Here is an 18955-nt window from a genome sequence, read left to right as displayed (position 1 = left end):
GTATATAAACCACAGCTGACAAACCTGAGTTTTGTTGCCTGTTTCATCTGGTGAGTATGATTTCCTTTCATGTTTCTGTAATCCCGAATTTTTCGGATTTGTATTTCTACATTGAAACATTGTATTTTACCTTTTGATGTTGGTTGAACTAGAATTATTGAGACATTGCCAATTGGAAGCAGGGGCGTAGCCAGAAATTGTATGAAATTGTATTTTGGGCCGGCCAGTGCAAAAGTGAGTGGGCCTATAATCTTTCCTAGAAAAAAAGACTTAAATAATAATTAGCGGCCGCCCCAGGGCCCCGTGACAATAAGGTGCCCCTCAAACACCGCTGATCTTGCATCACTTACTTACATTTTGACGTGTAACCTTCAAATGCACAATGCAACCCTTCTGTCTGCTTCTTTCTCAAATAGCTTTTTCGTTTATCAGACAATATTTATCCAGGGAGTACAGTTAGACAGTGGCAGCGCCATAGATATAGAACTTAAGAGAATAGTTACGAAAATTGAGAGAAAATGTAAATCGGGCGCATTAAAAAGAAAAGAACGAGATACTAGGAGAAGTGTGGTAGCATCGTGTGCTCACATCGTACTTCTCATAATCTTATAGAGCGCACTTGGCCTGTTCAGCACTATCGCTGTCAGCTGTCGTTGTCTGTGGTGATGAAACATTTTTACTTGACTGGCAAACTGTTTTCTGTGTTCGTATATACAAATTTGTCCAAAAATGTGGCTTATCTTTGTGTTTTGTTGACATATTGGCTGACTTGGCTCAACAAGTGACACGTTATAACGTGCATTCATCAGATATTTACCCGTTTTTTTTTTTTTACGGTTTTAATTTTAAAATGACTTGGTAGCAATTGGCAATTGGTATTCATTTGGGAACAATGGGGCAGATAATACCATATTTTAAAGTACCGTAATACACTTTTAAAGACATTTCATTTTCAGCAAAAGACTATTGCCTTTCAGTGGTGTGTAGGATTATTTTACATGCACCTAAGCATTTGTCTCTTTAACCGTGGGAGCAAAATGAAGCCAGAGCTAATGACTGCTCTACCTTGCAGGTTCTTACGTCACATCAAAATACCTGAGAAGTACTGTTCTCTCTTCTGCAAGTTCCCACAAGTCTAGAAGCTACAGTTGAAAATCTACTTGAATTGGCATAATGGTATACAACAGAATGCAACTATGCTTCTGGAGCAAAAACCATTGATGTTTATTGATATTCAATTCAAATGGTGGATGTATTGTTATAAGGATTATTAATTGTGGTGTATAACCATCCTCTCTTTTGCTTTTTGTGTCAACGTGCTGCATCTTTGCTTCTCTGAGTATCTGTACTCTGCACTGTCTGCACTCTCTGGTGTACTCTATGCTCTCTCTGTCTCTCTCTCTCTGGTGTACTCTATGCTCTCTCTGTCTCTCTCTCTCTGGTGTACTCTATGCTCTCTCTCTGTCTCTCTCTCTCTGGTGTACTCTATGCTCTCTCTCTGTCTCTATGCTCTCTCTCTGGTGTACTCTATGCTCTCTCTGGTGTACTCTATGCTCTCTCTCTGTCTCTATGCTCCCTCTCTGTCTCTATTCTCTCTCTGTGATGGCCGGAAGGGCGCAGATAAATGGCTGTATGTAGCCAGTACACTACACATGTACAAAAAACATACAATGGCTGAAATATGCCACCAAACGGCTTGATGCCACCAAACAAACGGCTTTGTGCCACTACCAGCAATGTATGCCTACCAAATGGTGTATGCCTACCAGATGGCATTGAAGCCACAACCAGACGGCATTGAAGCCACTACCAGACGGCATTGAAGCTACCAAGTTTGATTCCGGTCATGTATTCCTTTCTTGTTTTCATTTGAATACAGTCATTTCAATTAACGTTTAGTTTGCAGAATAAGATTTCATGTCACCTGTCATTTCTCTAATCATAATTTTGGATCTCCCTAGGCTTGTCAAGCAACACACAACCTGCTCAAAGTGGATTTGGTACAGATACATTTTGCCCATATTTCCATGAATATGTATTCTCATGAATAACCGGTGTATTTCATATGCGTATCAGATAGTCACGCATGTTAGTTGTAACGTTCATGACTAAAACAAAACCTAAATCCATGACTGTCTAGCATATCAACTGGGTTCAAACTAATTTTCTATTAACTCTGATTTTCTACTAGGACCTTATTCAGCAATGCGTAAAACTCCAGGGTCTCGTTTTGTCTGGAGAGGAGGACATGGACTGGGTATGTGTCCTGACTTCAAGGGTTAGACAATGGAAACGATATACTGTCAATATGGTATCATGTAAAATGCGGTTTCTCTGTTCATTTAGGCTGATATGTCTGGAGGAATTACCTGCTGTCATGAAGATGAAGAATGTGAGGAGATGGACTGGGTATGAAACCAATGTTAACTGACATGTTACAATCCCTTCCTTTCTTTAATTACGATAGATGGTCGCACTGTTATGATGCAAACATTTGGGAGCAATATTTTGTGGATGTCTTATTCTGTAATCTGGGTGTTTTTTTGTTGTTGTTTTTTTTAGAAGTTAAGCAATCCAAGTTTCTGGATCTGGAGGCAAAAAGAATTTGATGATGACGACTAAGCACATCTTGTCACAATGACATTGATCATCTGAGTCAAGATACAGGTTGACGAAGGCCGTGATGGACAGTTCAAACCTGTGCTTTCCTCTGTCACCAACCATCTTTGGAGGAGGGGATCCCTCACCGAATCGCTCCTCCCAAGGTTTCTTCCAAAAAAAATTCTGGGAGTTTTTCCTTGTCTTCCTTGAGGGTTGAGGGGCAGTTATATGGGAGTATGTGAAGCCCTGCGACATTGCTTGTAAAAAGTTTATTTTTATACGCTGTAAATACAAGTCTGAACTTGGCCTCGCCACAAAACCTTTTCTTTCCAAAAGTAAGATTCCTCTCAAGGATTTCTTTCTGGAGTTCTCTTTCCTGTTTCTGTGGGTTTTTAGGTTACCTGTGAGGACAATGCTTGTAAAATGGTAATTAGACTATATCAATCAGATTAACCAGTCAAATATACTTAATAGTTGCATGTTATTGTGCATATAAGCAAGGGTCGGCTCCAAGGGGGGGCATTGACGGACAAAGCCCACCCAAATTGAATGCCGTGCCCCCTCAAAAAAATAACTTTGATAAAGTATAAATAGGTGTGTCATAATTCTGTCTGAGTTGATATGATGATGCTTTAAAAAGAATAAATATAATGAATTGTTCATATTCAATCCATCGTAGAGGATTATTCTGCCTCTTTTGTTGAAATGTCTGTCCCTATCTAAATCCCATAAGTCCCAACAATGTAACTTCAGGCACCAAAGTAATTCTTTCACCAAACACTGTGAAATTCTGTATTACTCTTAAAAGTGCTCCAAACTGAATCGCATAAAACAAAAACTTTCAAAGACAAGTTGTGTAGTTATTTCCCTCAGTTTATTTAGTTGTGCATTGTGTTTGACATGCTGTATTGGACAGTTAATTGAAGTGTGACAGGAAAAGAACGGAGAGGGAGGAAGACATACAGAAAAGGGTGACAGCTGGATTTGAACCCAGACTGCAGTCCTGCCCCAGCTTTCAGGGCATGCACACTAACCCAGAGAGGTAACGGGGGAGCCATGCGTTCATCTGGTTTTCTGACACCACAACTCTGCAGGTTGATACAACTAGATAGTTCAATGTCAAATTTAAATGTTGAGTGGAGATTGTTATGATCCCTGACAGCTCAGTGGATGTGGGCTAATTTTGAAATTTGTGAATTGATGTGAATCGCTAGAATATTTAACCACTACACCCCGATCTGCTCAACCTGTGAAACTAAGTTACTTAAACACAATAAATGGTAACAAACTCTGGCTACTTAGTTTAGATGACAAGACGAACTTCATTCAGCAAAAACACTATGCTCACACGTTATTATGCATATATAACCTACAATAGTGGATAGGCCTACTGTGTTGTCTTGATGATCGACGTTATAGTATATATAGTGTATATACACTAACAGATACATTTTCTAGATGAATGTATCCATTTTACCTGCTTGTTATATGTGACCATGGCTGAAATATTACTTTACGCCCTGGAGAAGAAGTTGACCCCCCCCGATTGTCATTGTATAATTCACACTCTGCCAGAGATACAAAACAGATCACACCAGACATTAATTTCATTTCAGGCCAAGTTAAGCAAAATCTTTATTGACCAAGAAGAGCAATCACAAATGATCAAAATACACAACCCCCCCAGCATGCCAGCATTTTCATAGAAACTGTACAATGTGAAGGAATGTATGGAACAGCATCAAGATCATTCACGACATGGGAAACACACTTTTACATCCATTTGCTCTGTCTGGTACAGTACAGTTTCACTCATCAGGTCAGTTCCGTTCACACCGTTTCAGAACCCCTCCCCGTTCGCACACGAACATGATCAATCACGCCTTTTTCTGGTGAACGACCACTCCACATTGTGCAAACTTGACCTTTAGCTTTTTAGTTTTTTGTATGCATCGCCATTAACTCGACATTTCCTTTAGAAGTGTAGTTCTGCTGGCCACCGAGGTTTGAGTCTGAACCCCCCCCCCTCCCCACTGACAGAATCCTGGCCGACCTTGACAGTAGCTAAACACCTAAACACCGTCACCTGGCCGACCTCGACTGTAGCTAAAACACCTAAACACCGTCACCTGGCCGACCTCGACTGTAGCTGAACACCTAAACACCGTCACCTGGCCGACCTCGACTGTAGCTAAAACACCTAAACACCGTCACCTGGCCGACCTCGACTGTAGCTGAACACCTAAACACCGTCACCTGGCCGACCTCGACTGTAGCTGAACACCGTCAATGTCTCCAGCAGCGGACGGCGTGTCATCCACCAGGCCTGTGCCTTCTCTGCTATTGTACACTACTATGACATGTGACCTCCTGTAGCAGGCTGGGGGTCACAACACAATCTGAATGACTGGGGGAGCATGGGTTTTCTGCCTCAGCAGACAGATGTATAGCATGTTAAGGCAACGAAAAAATTAATGAAATAAGCGTTAAATTCTTTTTTTAAACACTTTAAAGTCTGCGATAAGGCCTCATGGCTAAGGAAAATATAAGTGCCATGGTTTAATCAATACTGACTAGGGTTTGGTGAAGGAAACGAGAACCAGTGGTAAATATCATCAGCTGATTACAAATTCTACCATTGGTGACTCCCTACAGAAAGTGACCAGTTGGTAACTAGGTAGGGAGGGTTATAACAGCAAGCAGCGTCTAAGTAACCTACAGAAGTTACAGACGGGTGTTTACGCTAGTTGAGGGCTAACGAGGTTGACTACTAGTAGTTAGCCCTTGGTTGAGACTACTTTACGGCCAGCCCTGCTTGATATACTCTGCACACAGCTAGGAGGCATGCAAGCTTAGTAACTACTCCAGTCAGAACAAGCCAGGTATTCGTTTTTTTTTGTTTTTTGTTCTGTATAAGGCAGCAAAAGGGGTGCAGGGTTCTCACCCCTTGGTAAACTGTCGTTTTTGTTTCCCTCCCTCCCCCCAACCCCCCCTCCCAACTCCCTTGTTCACTTTGGCCCCAGTCCTCCTGGAGGAGGAGAGGGTGAATACATTTAAGGGGGGAGAGAGATGGAGAGACTCCAATTTGATCAACTGTACTATCCACAAGGCAGGTCTCGGTAAAGGATTAACTTTAAAAACAACAGCAGCAGCAGAAGGCTAGCAGGACAACCAAGGAATGCTAAAAGAGAGAGGGGCTTCCATCAGGGATGGTGGGGAAGAAGGACATAATGACCATAAAAACAGATTCATGTCAACAGCAGTGTCAATTATAGCCACGATTACACGACTATTTAGTAGTAACACAATCATATATATATATATATATATATCAAAAAAAGGCTAACAAAGTCGATTGTACAGTTGCTGTTCCTCATGTACTTACTGGAAGGAAGACCATTTTTTTGACGAGTGTAAAGGAAAGTGCGGGAGGGGGGGGGAGACAGGATTAATCTCTTCGAGCAGCACAAACCATGACATAGGTGGGAAGATGGGACCTGCACAGCGGGTAGGGGGACAGGGTGCACCACGGGATGGCCGGCTGGTGACGGCTGAACCGAGGTGAACCTGGTGAGTGGAAGGTGGAGGGGGAGGAGGATGTGGAGAGATGGAGGGCTGGACGGACAGAGGGGGACCGCGACTGCTCCCGCCGCCGCCGCCGGCGCTGGAACGGAGGAAGAGATCCGAGACGAGAGTGTTGAGCGGACGAGAAGGGCAGCGAGGGATGGAAGGAAACCAGAGGGGATGAACAGACGAGACTTGGGGTGAAATGAGTGGGACGAGGGGGGGGGGAAGGGGCTGGGGGGTTCCCGAAGGCCTCTCCGTCTCTCTTTAGTCCTTCCAGTCCTTCTTGATGTTGAGGTTCCACTCCCAGGAGAGGTGGTCGTGCTTGTCGTCGTCGGTGAACTTGGACTTCATGTTGTAGGTGCCGCGGGCCAGCATGCCCTTGGGGGCCTCCTCCAGCGGGGTCAGGAAGTCGTACTCGTCGGGCCGCGGCCCGTAGCTGCCCACCATGTAGTCGGACTTGTCGACTGGGGAGGGAAGAGGGAGGGAGACGTGCAGCTTTTAGATGTGGGCTGAAATGCTTCTTTGTTGCTAAGAGACGGCGGACCTGTGGCGTCCACGCTCGTGAAGCGTCTGGAGCGAGATGCAGAACAGACGTGAGCTAGTCCAGCGACACGGGTTCTGCGTGCCAATTCCTCTCGGGGGGGGGGGGGGGGGGGGGGGGGGGGGGGGGGGAAATGTTTTGGTCTGTGTTTCGAGTTTCTAAGGGGCTAGGTGACTGTCAGAAGATGTTACTCACTTTTCACTCCTTTCCTAAAGGTCTGCTGGACATACTTGAGGCCCGAGACGATCTCCTTGTTCACCTGAATACACGGGAGAGGCGTGCCGTTTATTTATAGCATCCAAGCTTTATTTAAAAAGAAAGCTCTTATGTAATAATTCACATTTTGTTTTTTTCCCCCCGTTTATTTCCAGGGAACAGATCGAGGTACCAACAGGAGGAGAAACTGCAGTTCTGCGCGCTCCCTTACCTTGAAGCTGATCTTTATTCTGTACTCCACCCCTTCCTTCAGGATAAAGGACTGCTTCTTAAAGGCCTCTAGATCCCCTGTTAACATACAGCACAAAAAAAAGGACCCATAAGGTTTGTGCAGAGCACAAAGGGCAGGCAGTTCAGCTCACCCTTTCTCTAAGCCCTTTCTCTGTCTCACAAACACTCCCGTCTGTCTCCCTCCCTCTCTCCCTCTCCCCCGCCCACACCGTCTCCCTCTCTCTGCCTCAAGAATACAGCAACAGCCTGCTCATGACCTTAAGTCTGTCCGTGTGTGACGTGTGTGTGCAGCGACAGATCGTGGGGGTCTTCAACAGCCATGGGGGGGAGGGGGGCATGACAAGGGGGCAGGGCTGAGTGACACCCCAGTGGGGATCATTATCATCTCCCGACAATGGCAATGCCTCATTAGGAGGCTTAATTATGGCTGCATCTCCCTCACTGGCACTCAGACAACTTGCTTCATCCAAACAAATAAACTCTTCTCTCATCACAAATAGTAACAATGTGCCAAATATCTTCAACCAGAATATCGTCTCAATGCAATCAACACATCGACAATGGGCGGCAGAGAGTGGTCTTCTAGAACTAGAGGGATCTTCTTCTAGAACTAGAGTAGTCCTACAGAAACTAGAGGGGTCTTATTCTAGAACTGGAGTTGTTTTACTGGAACTAGAGGGGTCTTATTCTAGAACTGGAGTTGTTTTACTGGAACTAGAGGGGTCTTATTCTAGAACTGGAGTTGTTTTACTGGAACTAGAGGGGTCTTATTCTAGAACTGGAGTTGTTTTACTGGAACTAGAGGGTTCTTATTCTAGAACTGGAGTTGTTTTACTGGAACTAGAGTTATTCTAGAACTGGAGTTGTTTTACTGGAACTAGAGGGGTCTTATTCTAGAACTGGAGTTGTTTTACTGGAACTAGAGGGGTCTTATTCTAGAACTGGAGTTGTTTTACTGGAACTAGAGGGTTCTTATTCTAGAACTGGAGTTGTTTTACTGGAACTAGAGGGTTCTTATTCTAGAACTGGAGTGGTCTTACTGGAACTAGATTTGCTCACCAAGGATGAGTCAGAGGGCCATTTCTCTGGCCAAGGTCTCCTGCTGCTCAACACAGCCCTCAGGAGAGAGCGGGCGCAGCATTCTGAGGTCAGCAGGCATGCGTCACCTCTAATCCATCTGACTATACACAGGCTGGGTTTTTTTGTGGGTTTTTTTCATTGACCAACCCTTTGTTTGGTAGAACTTTTGACAAAAGACACTTATTACATATTAGGTACAAGAGCATTCTTCAGTTGTATGTCCAAGTAAGTTCCTTCATCTGTCTCACATATACTTTTAAAATACCTTACAGTCTGGATTAAGAATATTATCTTTGTGTTCTGATGATTTACAGAAATGCATTCTCTTCAAATCGTATTGCTGTAGTCATCGAACATCTTGTCATTTGACAGCGAGTGCTCTCCATGGCTGCTTGTGACTGGCTTCTTACCTTGCAGGTCCAGAGTGAGTGGTGCTGGGGCGGTGTCACAGACCAGGGTCAGCCGGGTCACCTGGACGTTGGGGGCACCGGGGTCTGGGACAGGACCAGACACGGTCAGGTTTCACACCACACCAAAACACACAGCGCTCCAGTGCTATCCCACACTGCTTATCCCAAATGATCAGCGTGCAGTGGGAGCCAACATGGGGTTAATCCCCTTTTTGAACTGTACTGCAGGGGTCATTCTGAATGAATAAACCCACCCTGCTCCCTCCTCCTCCAACTGCAATACTTAATCCAGTCTTCTCCTCGATTCTTTTCGTGACACAAAGAGAGCAGTCGACAGGCTCAACACAAGTGAGGGGAGAGTGTGTGAGTGTGTGTGTGTGCTGTAATAAGCAGCTGTCCTCTCTCAGCCCCAGAGACATCTGAAATCAGGACATCTATCCATTAACTGGGAGGACTTTGGCATTAATTAAACATGTGATTAGTCCCAGTCCTACAGCAGCAGGCCTCTCTCACTGCGGAGGAAGAGGGCCTCCATACTGGCAGGAAAATGCATGCGCACACAGGAAAGCACACACACCAAACCCCCCCCCCCCCCCCCCCCCCCCCCCCCCCCCTCTTCCTCACCGGCCACGGCATGCCCCTCTCCGAGCAGAGCCTCCTTGTACTTGCGGAGGCTCTCGTCGTCCTTGTCCAGCTCCTGGATCTCCTGCAGGGTCTTCTGGGCCGGCGGCTTGTAGTTGACCGACTCCCCCACCTCGTTCTCCGCAGCGATGGCCGCCAGCTGCTCTGGGGTCAGGTCGTCCTCAGCCATGTCTGGGGAGGAGAGGGGGGGGGGAGGGAGAGGAGGGGGGGGACGACGACAGGTGGGAGAGTCAGGAAAATGGAGACATTTTGTGTAGACCTTTCACCATCCCTTTGGAGGGAAGGTGGGCCACTTCTCCTTCCACATAGCTAGCTGATCTCCTCCTCCTCCTCCTCCTCCTCTTCCTCCTCCTTGCTGCTATAACTCCCTTCATCTAAAGCTGGAGAACAGATTACAGACGAAAGAAGAAAAACAGCGGCTGGAATCCAACGAGACAAGTATGCAGTTAAGTTTGCCTGGTCTGGTGTAGTCCTACAGTCCTACACCAGATTGATGCTCCTGTACAACTATATTTCAATAAGCAGAACAGACCGCATGTGCCAACATCGATCGCCAAATGGATCTTAAGCCAGTTACCTTGAAGTCCTCGCGTCCTCAGGGTGTCTGAGGGAGAGGTGTTGTTGGGCAGGGAACAGACTTCCTATCAGACTGGAGATGACCTAAGTCTGGGTCCTAAAATCAGACCACAGTTCTCTGAAACCACGTCACAGCCAGAGTCAGCTACACAACCGGCAAATGAGGTCATGGTACACACAGTCACATGACACAGGTCTCTCGCTCTCTAGGCTGGCAGGTGCTTGCACACACACACCAGCACGGGATACGGACACACACACACTCTTCCTCTTACCCCACACGAGCACACACACTTTCTTAGACACACACAAACTCAGGTCTAGACATTATTGAGGTCAGAAGAGCATGGGCTGTGTATCAGCATTGGGACCACCACCAGCAGGGGCTCATCTTTCTAAAAGAAGATCAATCACAGAGCCTGTCAGCCACTCTCTCTTTCCCTCCCTGCCCCCCCCCCCCTCTCTCTACCTACCCTTTGTCTCTAGCTACCCCTTCTCTCTCCCCCGACACTGGTCCGCCTTTGCTTGGACTACTAAAACAGAGCTTAAATCAGAGTCTACATACACTGACGGGCTGGTTGGCTGAATTGCTGATCTCCAGGTAGGACCTCTTCCTTCTGTCCTTTGTTTACATGGACTGCACCCATGTTGGTGGAAACATATGTACACAGCCCATTAGGCTGTGAGTTCCCCTTGTCCAGCCCTGGCAGATATGACGGATGGCTCTGACCTCATTCTGTAGCACAGCTAGGGGTTGCGAGACCCAAAACTAACAGCGAGGTCCTATTTACTTTGTGTTCACCACAATAGTTTCATTTGTATACAAGAAGCGAGAAGGGGAAAAATAAGGCCTGAGATCTCTCTCACAAGGTGATTCAACCTTGGTGAAGTTGACTTTGGGCGTGTCATTCCCATCCAAAGGGTTATTATTGGGGAAAACGCACTCGGCTCGACACATGATAACTAGAGAGGCTATAACAAAAGCAGGAAGTCCTTGTTTATGCCAGATAGACTCGACATTCCCAGTAAGGTCAGCAGTCCTTTAGTGTCCCTGCCTGTAACATGAACTTGCTTTTGAGAAGCGAAGATCAGTGGGGTTCTAAAACTCTTCCAACTGTAAACTGATTTTTTTATTTTTTATAAAAGTCCCATTTTACATATTGATGATCTGTCTTTATGAACAGCAATAAAAAAAGCCTACTATTTAGTTGGGAGTTGAGACTTTGTAAAGGCACTCATCTGGAACCATGGAAACAGTCAAGTGTCTAATATATCCAACTGTCAGCTTTTGGGGGGGGGGGGGGGGGGGGGGACTACAGATTTTCCTTCTTCGTTCGGAGGACAGAAAATGGAGCAGAGTGCATTACTGACGCAGTTGTTCCGTTTGTTTGTAGGAGATTTGTTTGTGCCAAGGTCAAGCTAATCCTTCACTTTTTCCGACTGCAAAGTTCCAATGGGGAGAGCAAGAGGGGTACAGGTGGATGTAGGAACCGAAGGGTCCCAGTGAATGCTAAACGAGAGACAAAGTCCTGAGTGGAGATGGGCTGCATGTGGCGTGACGTCAATGTGTTTTTCACAGGCAGCGGCAGTAACGTCCTAGGAAGGGACTGTTTGATGCAAGATCGGCATACCCGTGTCCTGAACGTAAAGCAGTTAAACTGCCTGTCACACAAACATGATAACTCAGGGAAGAGTCAGGCCTAGTATGGACTTTTCCTACTTATCTTAGACTTATCTCCGACATGAGTCCTTCTAGAGGTCTTAGAATCAAGAAAATATATAGTCTGGAATTTTTCTTTGCAGAGACAGCAACTTAGTGCATTACCAGACCCCCCCCCCCCCAAAAAAAAAACAGACACTCTAGCAATGGGTTCTACTGGCAAGTGCTGTTGTTACTTTATCGTGGAACAGGGAGTACTTGGTTAAAAAAAGAGTGTGGCTTCCAGCCACCTGAGGCTACTGAGGGGAAGGTGCTGCTAGTGCTAACCAACATATTTCCATCCCCCCCCCCCCCCCCCCACACCCACCCCCCAAACTGACCTGCCTAAACTAGCATCTCAGACAGGAATGCTAAAGAGGAAGAGCTCTGCAAACTGTGGAAAGCAGGCCGTGCCGTCACTGGCTTGCTTGAGCTCAGGGCCGGGAACCTGCTCATGCCCGTTGCCCCGCCGCCAACACTGACCCACCATCTTAGAAACCTGGTCAAATACACACTCAGTTTTCAAGGAGGGATTAGCAAAGAGAATTGAAGGGAAAGGGAAATCGAGTGTGCTAATTCCATTTGCTTCCACTCAACCTTGATCAAATAATGGGCTGAGAAGATTTACCATGGAGAAAACTCTCTCCATTTCAAATTTTTTTTTTACTTGTATATGATGTCATGTGTTCTAAATTTCAGTTTGAACTGAAGTTAACAGTAAGTGTGTTTTAGCAGCTTTCTTTGACAGAAAGGTCGGGAAACTTACATAACTGCTGCCACTTAAACCCTGCTCTGTCACTCAAGCTAAACATCCACCGTTTCTTTTCCCTCCTCGAAATGACATCCTCTTTGTATGTCGAGTAGAGGGGTTGTCATCCTACCTGGAATTTTCCTTGATTGAGAACACGTAGTATTTCAAATTATTAACGGACAAAACCCCATCTAGTATTTAATTTCATGCCCATTTATACTGGTCTATGTGGTGTGGAGACCACCCCGCCCCAGAGGAAGCCGTGAAGTTTTGCAACAGGTTTGGAGATTGACAGGAAATGAATGCTTCAAACTCAGATGACTAATATTTGCAGAGGAAACAAACAAACCGCACAAGATACATCACAATGCTGTATACCCAAACTGCTTTGGTGACGACCAGCTACAAGTACATTAGGAATGTCAACCCACATCCCAGTTGCTGAATTTTCATTCTACAATGCTGTCTTTCAGAAAAGAATTCCCTTTCCGAGTTCTACCTGAAACAGAACCAATAAATATATACAGTATGCTTCTAAATACTACTACCTAGCTATAGTAGCTAAGTCTAACAAAGAAAACGAGTTTTCTTGGTGGCTTGAAACAGCAGCTATAGCTAACTTTCTTTGTCTCATGAGTCATGCTGCAGTGACACAAAGATGTCCATGAACAAAAAATTAGCTAATCTAACCATTGATAATCAATTTAAATAAATCATCCATTGTCCTTTAAGAACTAAAAAGCTCCTTTAAAACAATCACACATCAAAAGACCACAACTGCCAACAACAGCTAAAGCTCGTTGCTTAGCACAGCCACCGGCTACACACTTGAGCAAGTCATCATTAATCTAGAAGCAACCATCTATGCACGGGGACAGTTCACCACCAACCAGTTTGAATTGCTTTTCTAGTTAGTTAGATACATTAATCCTGTTGTACAACTATTTTGCCCACAAGCACAAGGAGATGATTCAGGTTTGTGCCAGCCATACCTGCCGGCTAACACAAGGAGCACCATGCCTTTCTGTAGGGTGGGACATGGCTAGCTAGCCATTCAGCATTACTAGAACAACTCAACAGCCAGCCGGTCTCTGGCTAGCTCAAATTGAAATGACAAACCGAAATACGAAAAAGCTTGTACAATTATAAACGTTTTCATCGTTTACATTTCTGACGCACAAAGAGTGTTTCTGTGAAGGATGGAGGTCCTTACCGGTGTACAGCAGGTTTTTCGGGTGCTGCTCGAATAAGTGCTTCAGTCACTCTGCACTATGCAAGTATGGCGAACAAGGAACGGTGCCGCCCGCCCGCCCGCTCTTCACTCTTCCGGGAACTGACGCGCACGCAAGTCATGTGCATGTGCGGTTGCTGGTGGTGCACACCCTACGGTAAAGACGGTTTGAATGTGCATATTTACTTTGCTGGCAGGTTTGAAACCATTGCATTGTAATCAATATTCATATGGCTACAACTGGAATTAAATGAATCCCAATTGTGTGTAAATAACGTTCAGTTCATATGCAGCACAAATGGTGTGATTCTCAATATGGACACTTACTACCTGAGCAAGTGATTCAACTGTAACCGATACTAATTCATCACCTCGCTTTAATTTATCCTGAAGCCCTGCAGTTGACAACGTGACTGAACTGTGTAGGTTTAGAGAAAAAGTGAAACTTAATTGCAAAAAAATTGAGAAAAATGTTTTAATTCGCCACCAATTGTCCAGTTCAATTATGAAGCCCTTCCAACACGGGGCCTTGTTCGCACAAGCACTTCTCTACAGTTCCAAACACATAGCTGTTTAACATGACCTGACCAGCAGATGTCACTATGGTACACACTACAAAGAGGATGCATTACACGTCATAAAAGCCACCTTTTTTGATGCAATCCTTTGTAACGTTGGGCTCACTATGGATTCCACCCTTCTCCATGGTAACTGAGTAGTAATCTATAGCAAGCCTACTGCCTTCTATTTGACTTAACATTTCAGCATTGACCGTGACAAACCCTGGACTACACTAACATCCTAATGACACTGCTCTCCTGTTAAAAAGGGCTCTTCTAAATATTTACATTCTGGACAATAGCAATGATTTGTCTGAACTAAGAATTGCAGAGAACATAGTTTGGTTGTAGGTTTATTGCAATTAAACAGTACATGGAGAATCAGGGGAGGGAAGAACCAACAAAAAAAACCTCCCTTCAATAACCTACTATTTTACCCAAAATAAAATGGTACAAAAAGTGTTCATAATATTAAAATGGGGGGGGGGGAAACAAGGTCTGTACATTAAAATGGCTTCAAAGAACAGTAAGTGTAAAACATCTTAGACAAACAACAACTAGTTTCAAATCCAATGATGGCAGATAGGTAGGGCAGGGGCTAGATCTTGACGAGTGTGCATCTTGGAAAAGGTTTAACTGGTTTCCATCTGAGAAAAAAAAGCACACACATTAGGTCGACAAAAACATTTGGATTGAAGATATAAATTACACAAGGGGAATTTCAACATCAATTGTCAAATTGTCTTCAAATCCATTTCTGACCTTTGCATTGTAAGCATCCAACTGAGCGTCCAGCTCCTCAGCAGAGAGCGCTGGTTTGCCGCCGCCTCCTCTCCCACCTCTCCCCCGGCCTCTGGCCCCTCCGCCACCCCGCCCGCCCCCCCCCTCCTCCTCCCTGTCTCCTCTCAGAGTTGGGACGTCCAATTCGATCTCTGTTGAATCCACCGCCACCACCTCCTCCTCTAGGACTGTAGGGGTCAGAGAAGTTGGGAGGTTGAGAATAATAAGACAAATGTTTCCCCCCCCCCCCCCCCCCTCAAGATTTACACAACCCCAACATCGAAAAAGCTTTTCTTGGTGCAACTTTTCCCAATCACAAGATTCCCGTACCTCTGTGTAGATGGCCGTCTTTGTGTGTCGATTTGTGATGTGACATGTTGAATGCTCATGGGCCGGCCTGAAAGGACAAGGAGTTTAGTTTACACCTAGATACACGCAATTAAAACAATCCGCCGAGAAGACAGTGATCCTAAATTCCAAAATTGAACCTTACCATCCAAAGGGACGTTGTTATATTGTTTCATGGCTTTAAGTGCATCTGCCCTCCTCTCAAAGTGGACATCAGCAGTTCCTTGACTGCGACCAGAACGGTCATAGTGCACAGCTGCTTTCTTCAGTGTGCCAAACTCCGCAAACAACTCCTGGAAGAGGGCAATGAGAATCATGTCATTAGGGCACCTAGAACATTCACCCGTATAAACCAGTAGCATGGCAAACGACCATTCATGCATACCTTAATGTCGGCATCCGAGACCCCAAAGTCGAGGTTTGAGACCAGGAGCTTGCCGCCGGTCTCCACACCACCGGTACCGCCGCCTCCAACTGCTCCGCCTCCGCCAGTGCGGGCACCGACGCCGCCATCAAACATGTCGTGTTGCCATTTGTCCGGCAACTCTCTTGGCTGCAAGAGGGCAATAAAACAGATGCGGCTGCTGACTTCCGGTTCCCCTGTTCCTGACGATCAGTGTGAGCATGTGCAAACTGAACCGCTGCCCGCGCAGGAAGGGGAACCTTACTTGACCACCATTTCTCGAAAAAGACGAAAAAGTGACTCAATTGTGCTTATACATCATTTACAATAGGCTACACAATAGCCTTCATTAGCCAAGATGATATAGGTAGTTCAATTCTGAAGACGACACGGACTTTCAACACAAGAACAATAATCTGAATATTTCAAAACTATCACAAATAAACTGCTAAAACAACAGACTAATGATTTGTGTCGATTAAAATGGGCTCTGCATGTACTGTTGTTTTTATGGCTGGGTTAAGTTTAGCATTTCGCAGATTTGCCCTTGCAGTCTTCCCGGCTACAAAAACTGACTTGAGCTCGGTGACGAGGGTAGGCCTCGAGGCCTTCTCTTCCAAGCGAGCGAGTCCATCACGGTGAAATCCTTGCCTTCCTGCTTCATTTGCCGTCCTTAATTGACTGACCAACTGCAAAGTTCATCAAGTAGTTTGGGTCAGTGTTCTTTGAGAAGTCCGGATTTAAACTTAACAAAGCATTCCATGTGGGGACTACAATGGTGGATCCGTTTGAGAAGCATCCATCTTAAGGATCGCCATTTTGTTCACTTCTTCACGTAGTTTGAGAAGTTGCGTAATCAATTCAGATTGAGGCCGAAATTAGACGATTCTAATCATTCACAAACAGGCTGAGGTTCCTCTGCAGCTCGTTTCAAGAACAAAGACTTGGCTTTGGTGGCCAGGTGGCATCCTTAGCCCTAAACAATGACGTCAACTAGTAGGGAAAACGCTTGACTAGCTTTTTAGCTCTCAGGTCGGCTAGTAGCCTATAGCTAGCTAGACAAAAGCCAGATGGGCGATGAACTTCGGAATCCATACACACGAGGCTGGATAACTTCATCCCCGTTCAACTGCCAGGAACGGAAACACGGCGATCCGTACTGTGGGGTGGATGCTGCTTGAGAAAATGCGGTTTAGTTGGCTAGCAGCAAATCGTTACACCACAACGTGTAATCTCCTTACAACGCACGTCTTCACACGCCATTACCAAATGGACAAGCAGCATGGCGTTTGAAAGCGACTCTCTTGGATGTGCCCTTTCCCACGGGGATTCCACATCATGCCAAAATGTGGAACGGCTTCATGACTTATGTGACGCACTTTCAAAACCACAATATAGATTTTTGTGACACCCATCCTCGAAGGTGTCGGACCATTTTCATTTTCTGTGAGCTCCCTCTCGTTCCTACCCTGCTGTACGGCGTAGGTCTGCTACTTCTTTCCCGGCTGAAATTCTGTCGACTCCGCTCAGGGCCTCCGCCAGACCGACCGGCGAATCCAGATCGCCCAGATGATCCTCCTCGGCCGCGGCCTCCTCTGTTTCCGCGGCCGCCGCCGCTTCCTCCACCACCCTTTTTACTCTGCTTAATAATGTCGTCTAAAGACATATCCATCTTATCAGACATGTTCGCACTAATGCTACAAAAATTTACTAAACACGAATAAACTCTTAGGACGTTGTCTAGTAGCTAACTCGCTGGCCCTTTCCGCTCCTTACTTTTGTTTGTCTCGTCGAGGGAGACGAGGAGGCAGTTAAATAATGAAAGGAAATGATGTCATCAGGTGCTTCTACAACTTCCGTTTATTTTTGGAAAATATTCAGCAGTGGTGCCACCTGTTGCTTACACACGGGAAAGCAACCATATCGGAACGCCTAAGACACATCTTTGGCCAGGCAACGTTTTCATTGCTAAAATAAATGTATTTACGGTTTATGCGCAGAAATCCTCTGTAGAGATAAACAGCATTCCTAGATTTTCCGAGACAACACCCCCGTACTGTAACTAGTTTGACATCAACGTCAGTTCTTCCGCCGGCCACTGGAGGTCTCGCTTTGTTTTCACAGTCTTGTTCAACTACGACTGGTAATGTACGCGTTATCAAGAAGTAGCTGGATTTAATGGTAAGCGCGAAATGAGGCAATCTAGCTGTCTAAATAACACCCAGATATATGAAAAGTGTTTAAAAAGAAGAAATTTTCCCGCTGCCGTTGTGCATAATAAATGTATGTTTGGCGGAATCCCCCCCGTGATTGTCAGTTTGACTACTGCACTGACTTTGCTCACTGCTAGTACCTCTGCAAGTAGTATATAGCTAGCTTGTTTAGCTATCTAGCTAATTATTTGTCTCTTTACTACTAGTAGGGACAAGAAGATGAAGGTAAAAATCAAGCAGTGGAACGGCGTGGCGTCCTGGCTTTGGGTGGCCAATGATGAGAACTGTGGGATCTGCCGAATGTCTTTCAACGGCTGCTGTCCGGACTGTAAGTTACTAACGCGTTGCCTGTTACTTGATTCGAGTCATGAGCCTCCGTTACAGTAGACCATGCATCAACTGTAGGCCTAAGTTCCTAAAAAAAGCCCACCCGACTTGCATAAACATGGTTGGACGTGGTGATTATGATGCAAAATATAGGCACCAACATTGAGACCAGATCCCATTTTCAAATACAATGTCATAGACCTTCCATGTCTTGTCTTTCCAGGTAAGGTTCCCGGAGATGACTGTCCCCTGGTGTGGGGCCAGTGTTCGCACTGCTTCCACATGCACTGCATCCTCAAATGGCTCAACTCCCAGCAGGTTCAACAGCAGTGCCCCATGTGCCGACAGGAGTGGAAGTTTAAGGAGTAAACTGACAACACTCCTGGATTGCCTTTCAGAGACTAATGAATATACCTCAATTTGAGGATTTGTGTATACTTTTGGAATATATGTACATATATTTCTGTTTTTGTACTGTTGGTATGCATCAGTCGACTGGTGAGAATGTGAATATACGTTCAATTGGATTAAAGTTATTATTTTAGGCTGAATTGTCACACTCCGAACACTTGTAGGTAATTCATCAGGTCCTTTGTCAGATTGCCTTAAGGACCTGTCTGCTTTATGTCTGTCAGTACTCTTGGGATCATTCACAAGTGTGATTAAAAATATGTGTTCTGAGTAGTTGGGCACTACCAGCAAACAGCAGATATTCTTTCTAAAGTCTGTAAAGTGAATTTAATTCCAACAGTGCAAAATAATGATTAAGGCTAAAGATT

At 45.4% G+C, this 18955-nt stretch overlaps 2 protein-coding genes, 2 long non-coding RNA genes and 1 pseudogene across 9 annotated transcripts; 2 read left to right on the top strand and 3 right to left on the bottom strand.

Moving 5' to 3' along the window:
* Positions 1–35: 35 nt before the first annotated feature.
* LOC136965536 (uncharacterized) lies at positions 36–3455 on the top strand. 2 transcript variants are annotated; one of them, XR_010879310.1, is made up of 6 exons: positions 36–50; positions 1073–1176; positions 1614–2000; positions 2192–2257; positions 2347–2409; positions 2563–3455. It is a non-coding gene; the product is annotated as an uncharacterized lncRNA (long non-coding RNA). The 2 variants fall into 2 exon arrangements; XR_010879309.1 differs by lacking the exons at positions 36–50; positions 1073–1176 and having other exon boundaries at positions 1547–2000; positions 2563–3272.
* Positions 3456–4206: 751 nt separating this feature from the next.
* Positions 4207–5566, bottom strand: LOC136964912 (uncharacterized). The gene is made up of 2 exons (XR_010879272.1): positions 4886–5566; positions 4207–4843 (listed from the first exon to the last, which is right to left on the bottom strand). It is a non-coding gene; the product is annotated as an uncharacterized lncRNA (long non-coding RNA).
* A 724-nt stretch (positions 5567–6290) lies between these two features.
* On the bottom strand, positions 6291–13599 carry LOC136964909 (rho GDP-dissociation inhibitor 1-like). 3 transcript variants are annotated; one of them, XM_067258871.1, is made up of 7 exons: positions 13528–13568; positions 9866–9982; positions 9271–9459; positions 8647–8730; positions 7137–7213; positions 6905–6968; positions 6291–6632 (listed from the first exon to the last, which is right to left on the bottom strand). In XM_067258871.1, the coding sequence occupies exons 3-7, from the start codon at positions 9455–9457 to the stop codon at positions 6433–6435; spliced, it is 612 nt and encodes a 203-aa protein (XP_067114972.1). In that variant the 5' UTR covers positions 9458–9459; positions 9866–9982; positions 13528–13568; the 3' UTR covers positions 6291–6432. The 3 variants fall into 3 exon arrangements, with proteins under 3 accessions (XP_067114972.1, XP_067114970.1, XP_067114971.1); XM_067258869.1 differs by lacking the exon at positions 9866–9982 and having other exon boundaries at positions 13528–13599; XM_067258870.1 differs by lacking the exon at positions 13528–13568 and having other exon boundaries at positions 9866–10270.
* On the top strand, positions 10447–18742 carry anapc11 (APC11 anaphase promoting complex subunit 11 homolog (yeast)). 3 transcript variants are annotated; one of them, XM_067258874.1, is made up of 3 exons: positions 10447–10465; positions 18056–18177; positions 18400–18742. In XM_067258874.1, the coding sequence occupies exons 2-3, from the start codon at positions 18069–18071 to the stop codon at positions 18543–18545; spliced, it is 255 nt and encodes an 84-aa protein (XP_067114975.1). In that variant the 5' UTR covers positions 10447–10465; positions 18056–18068; the 3' UTR covers positions 18546–18742. The 3 variants fall into 3 exon arrangements, with proteins under 3 accessions (XP_067114975.1, XP_067114973.1, XP_067114974.1); XM_067258872.1 differs by lacking the exon at positions 10447–10465 and adding an exon at positions 17632–17817; XM_067258873.1 differs by lacking the exon at positions 10447–10465 and adding an exon at positions 17861–17919.
* On the bottom strand, positions 14007–17443 carry LOC136964908 (THO complex subunit 4-A-like; annotated as a pseudogene).
* Positions 18743–18955: the final 213 nt, after the last annotated feature.

Source organism: Osmerus mordax, chromosome 21 (genome assembly GCF_038355195.1).
Source record: "Osmerus mordax isolate fOsmMor3 chromosome 21, fOsmMor3.pri, whole genome shotgun sequence".
Lineage (NCBI taxonomy): Eukaryota > Metazoa > Chordata > Actinopteri > Osmeriformes > Osmeridae > Osmerus > Osmerus mordax.
The sequence above is the reverse complement of the archived record's forward strand: the minus strand, read 5'-3'. Positions and strand labels throughout refer to the sequence as shown.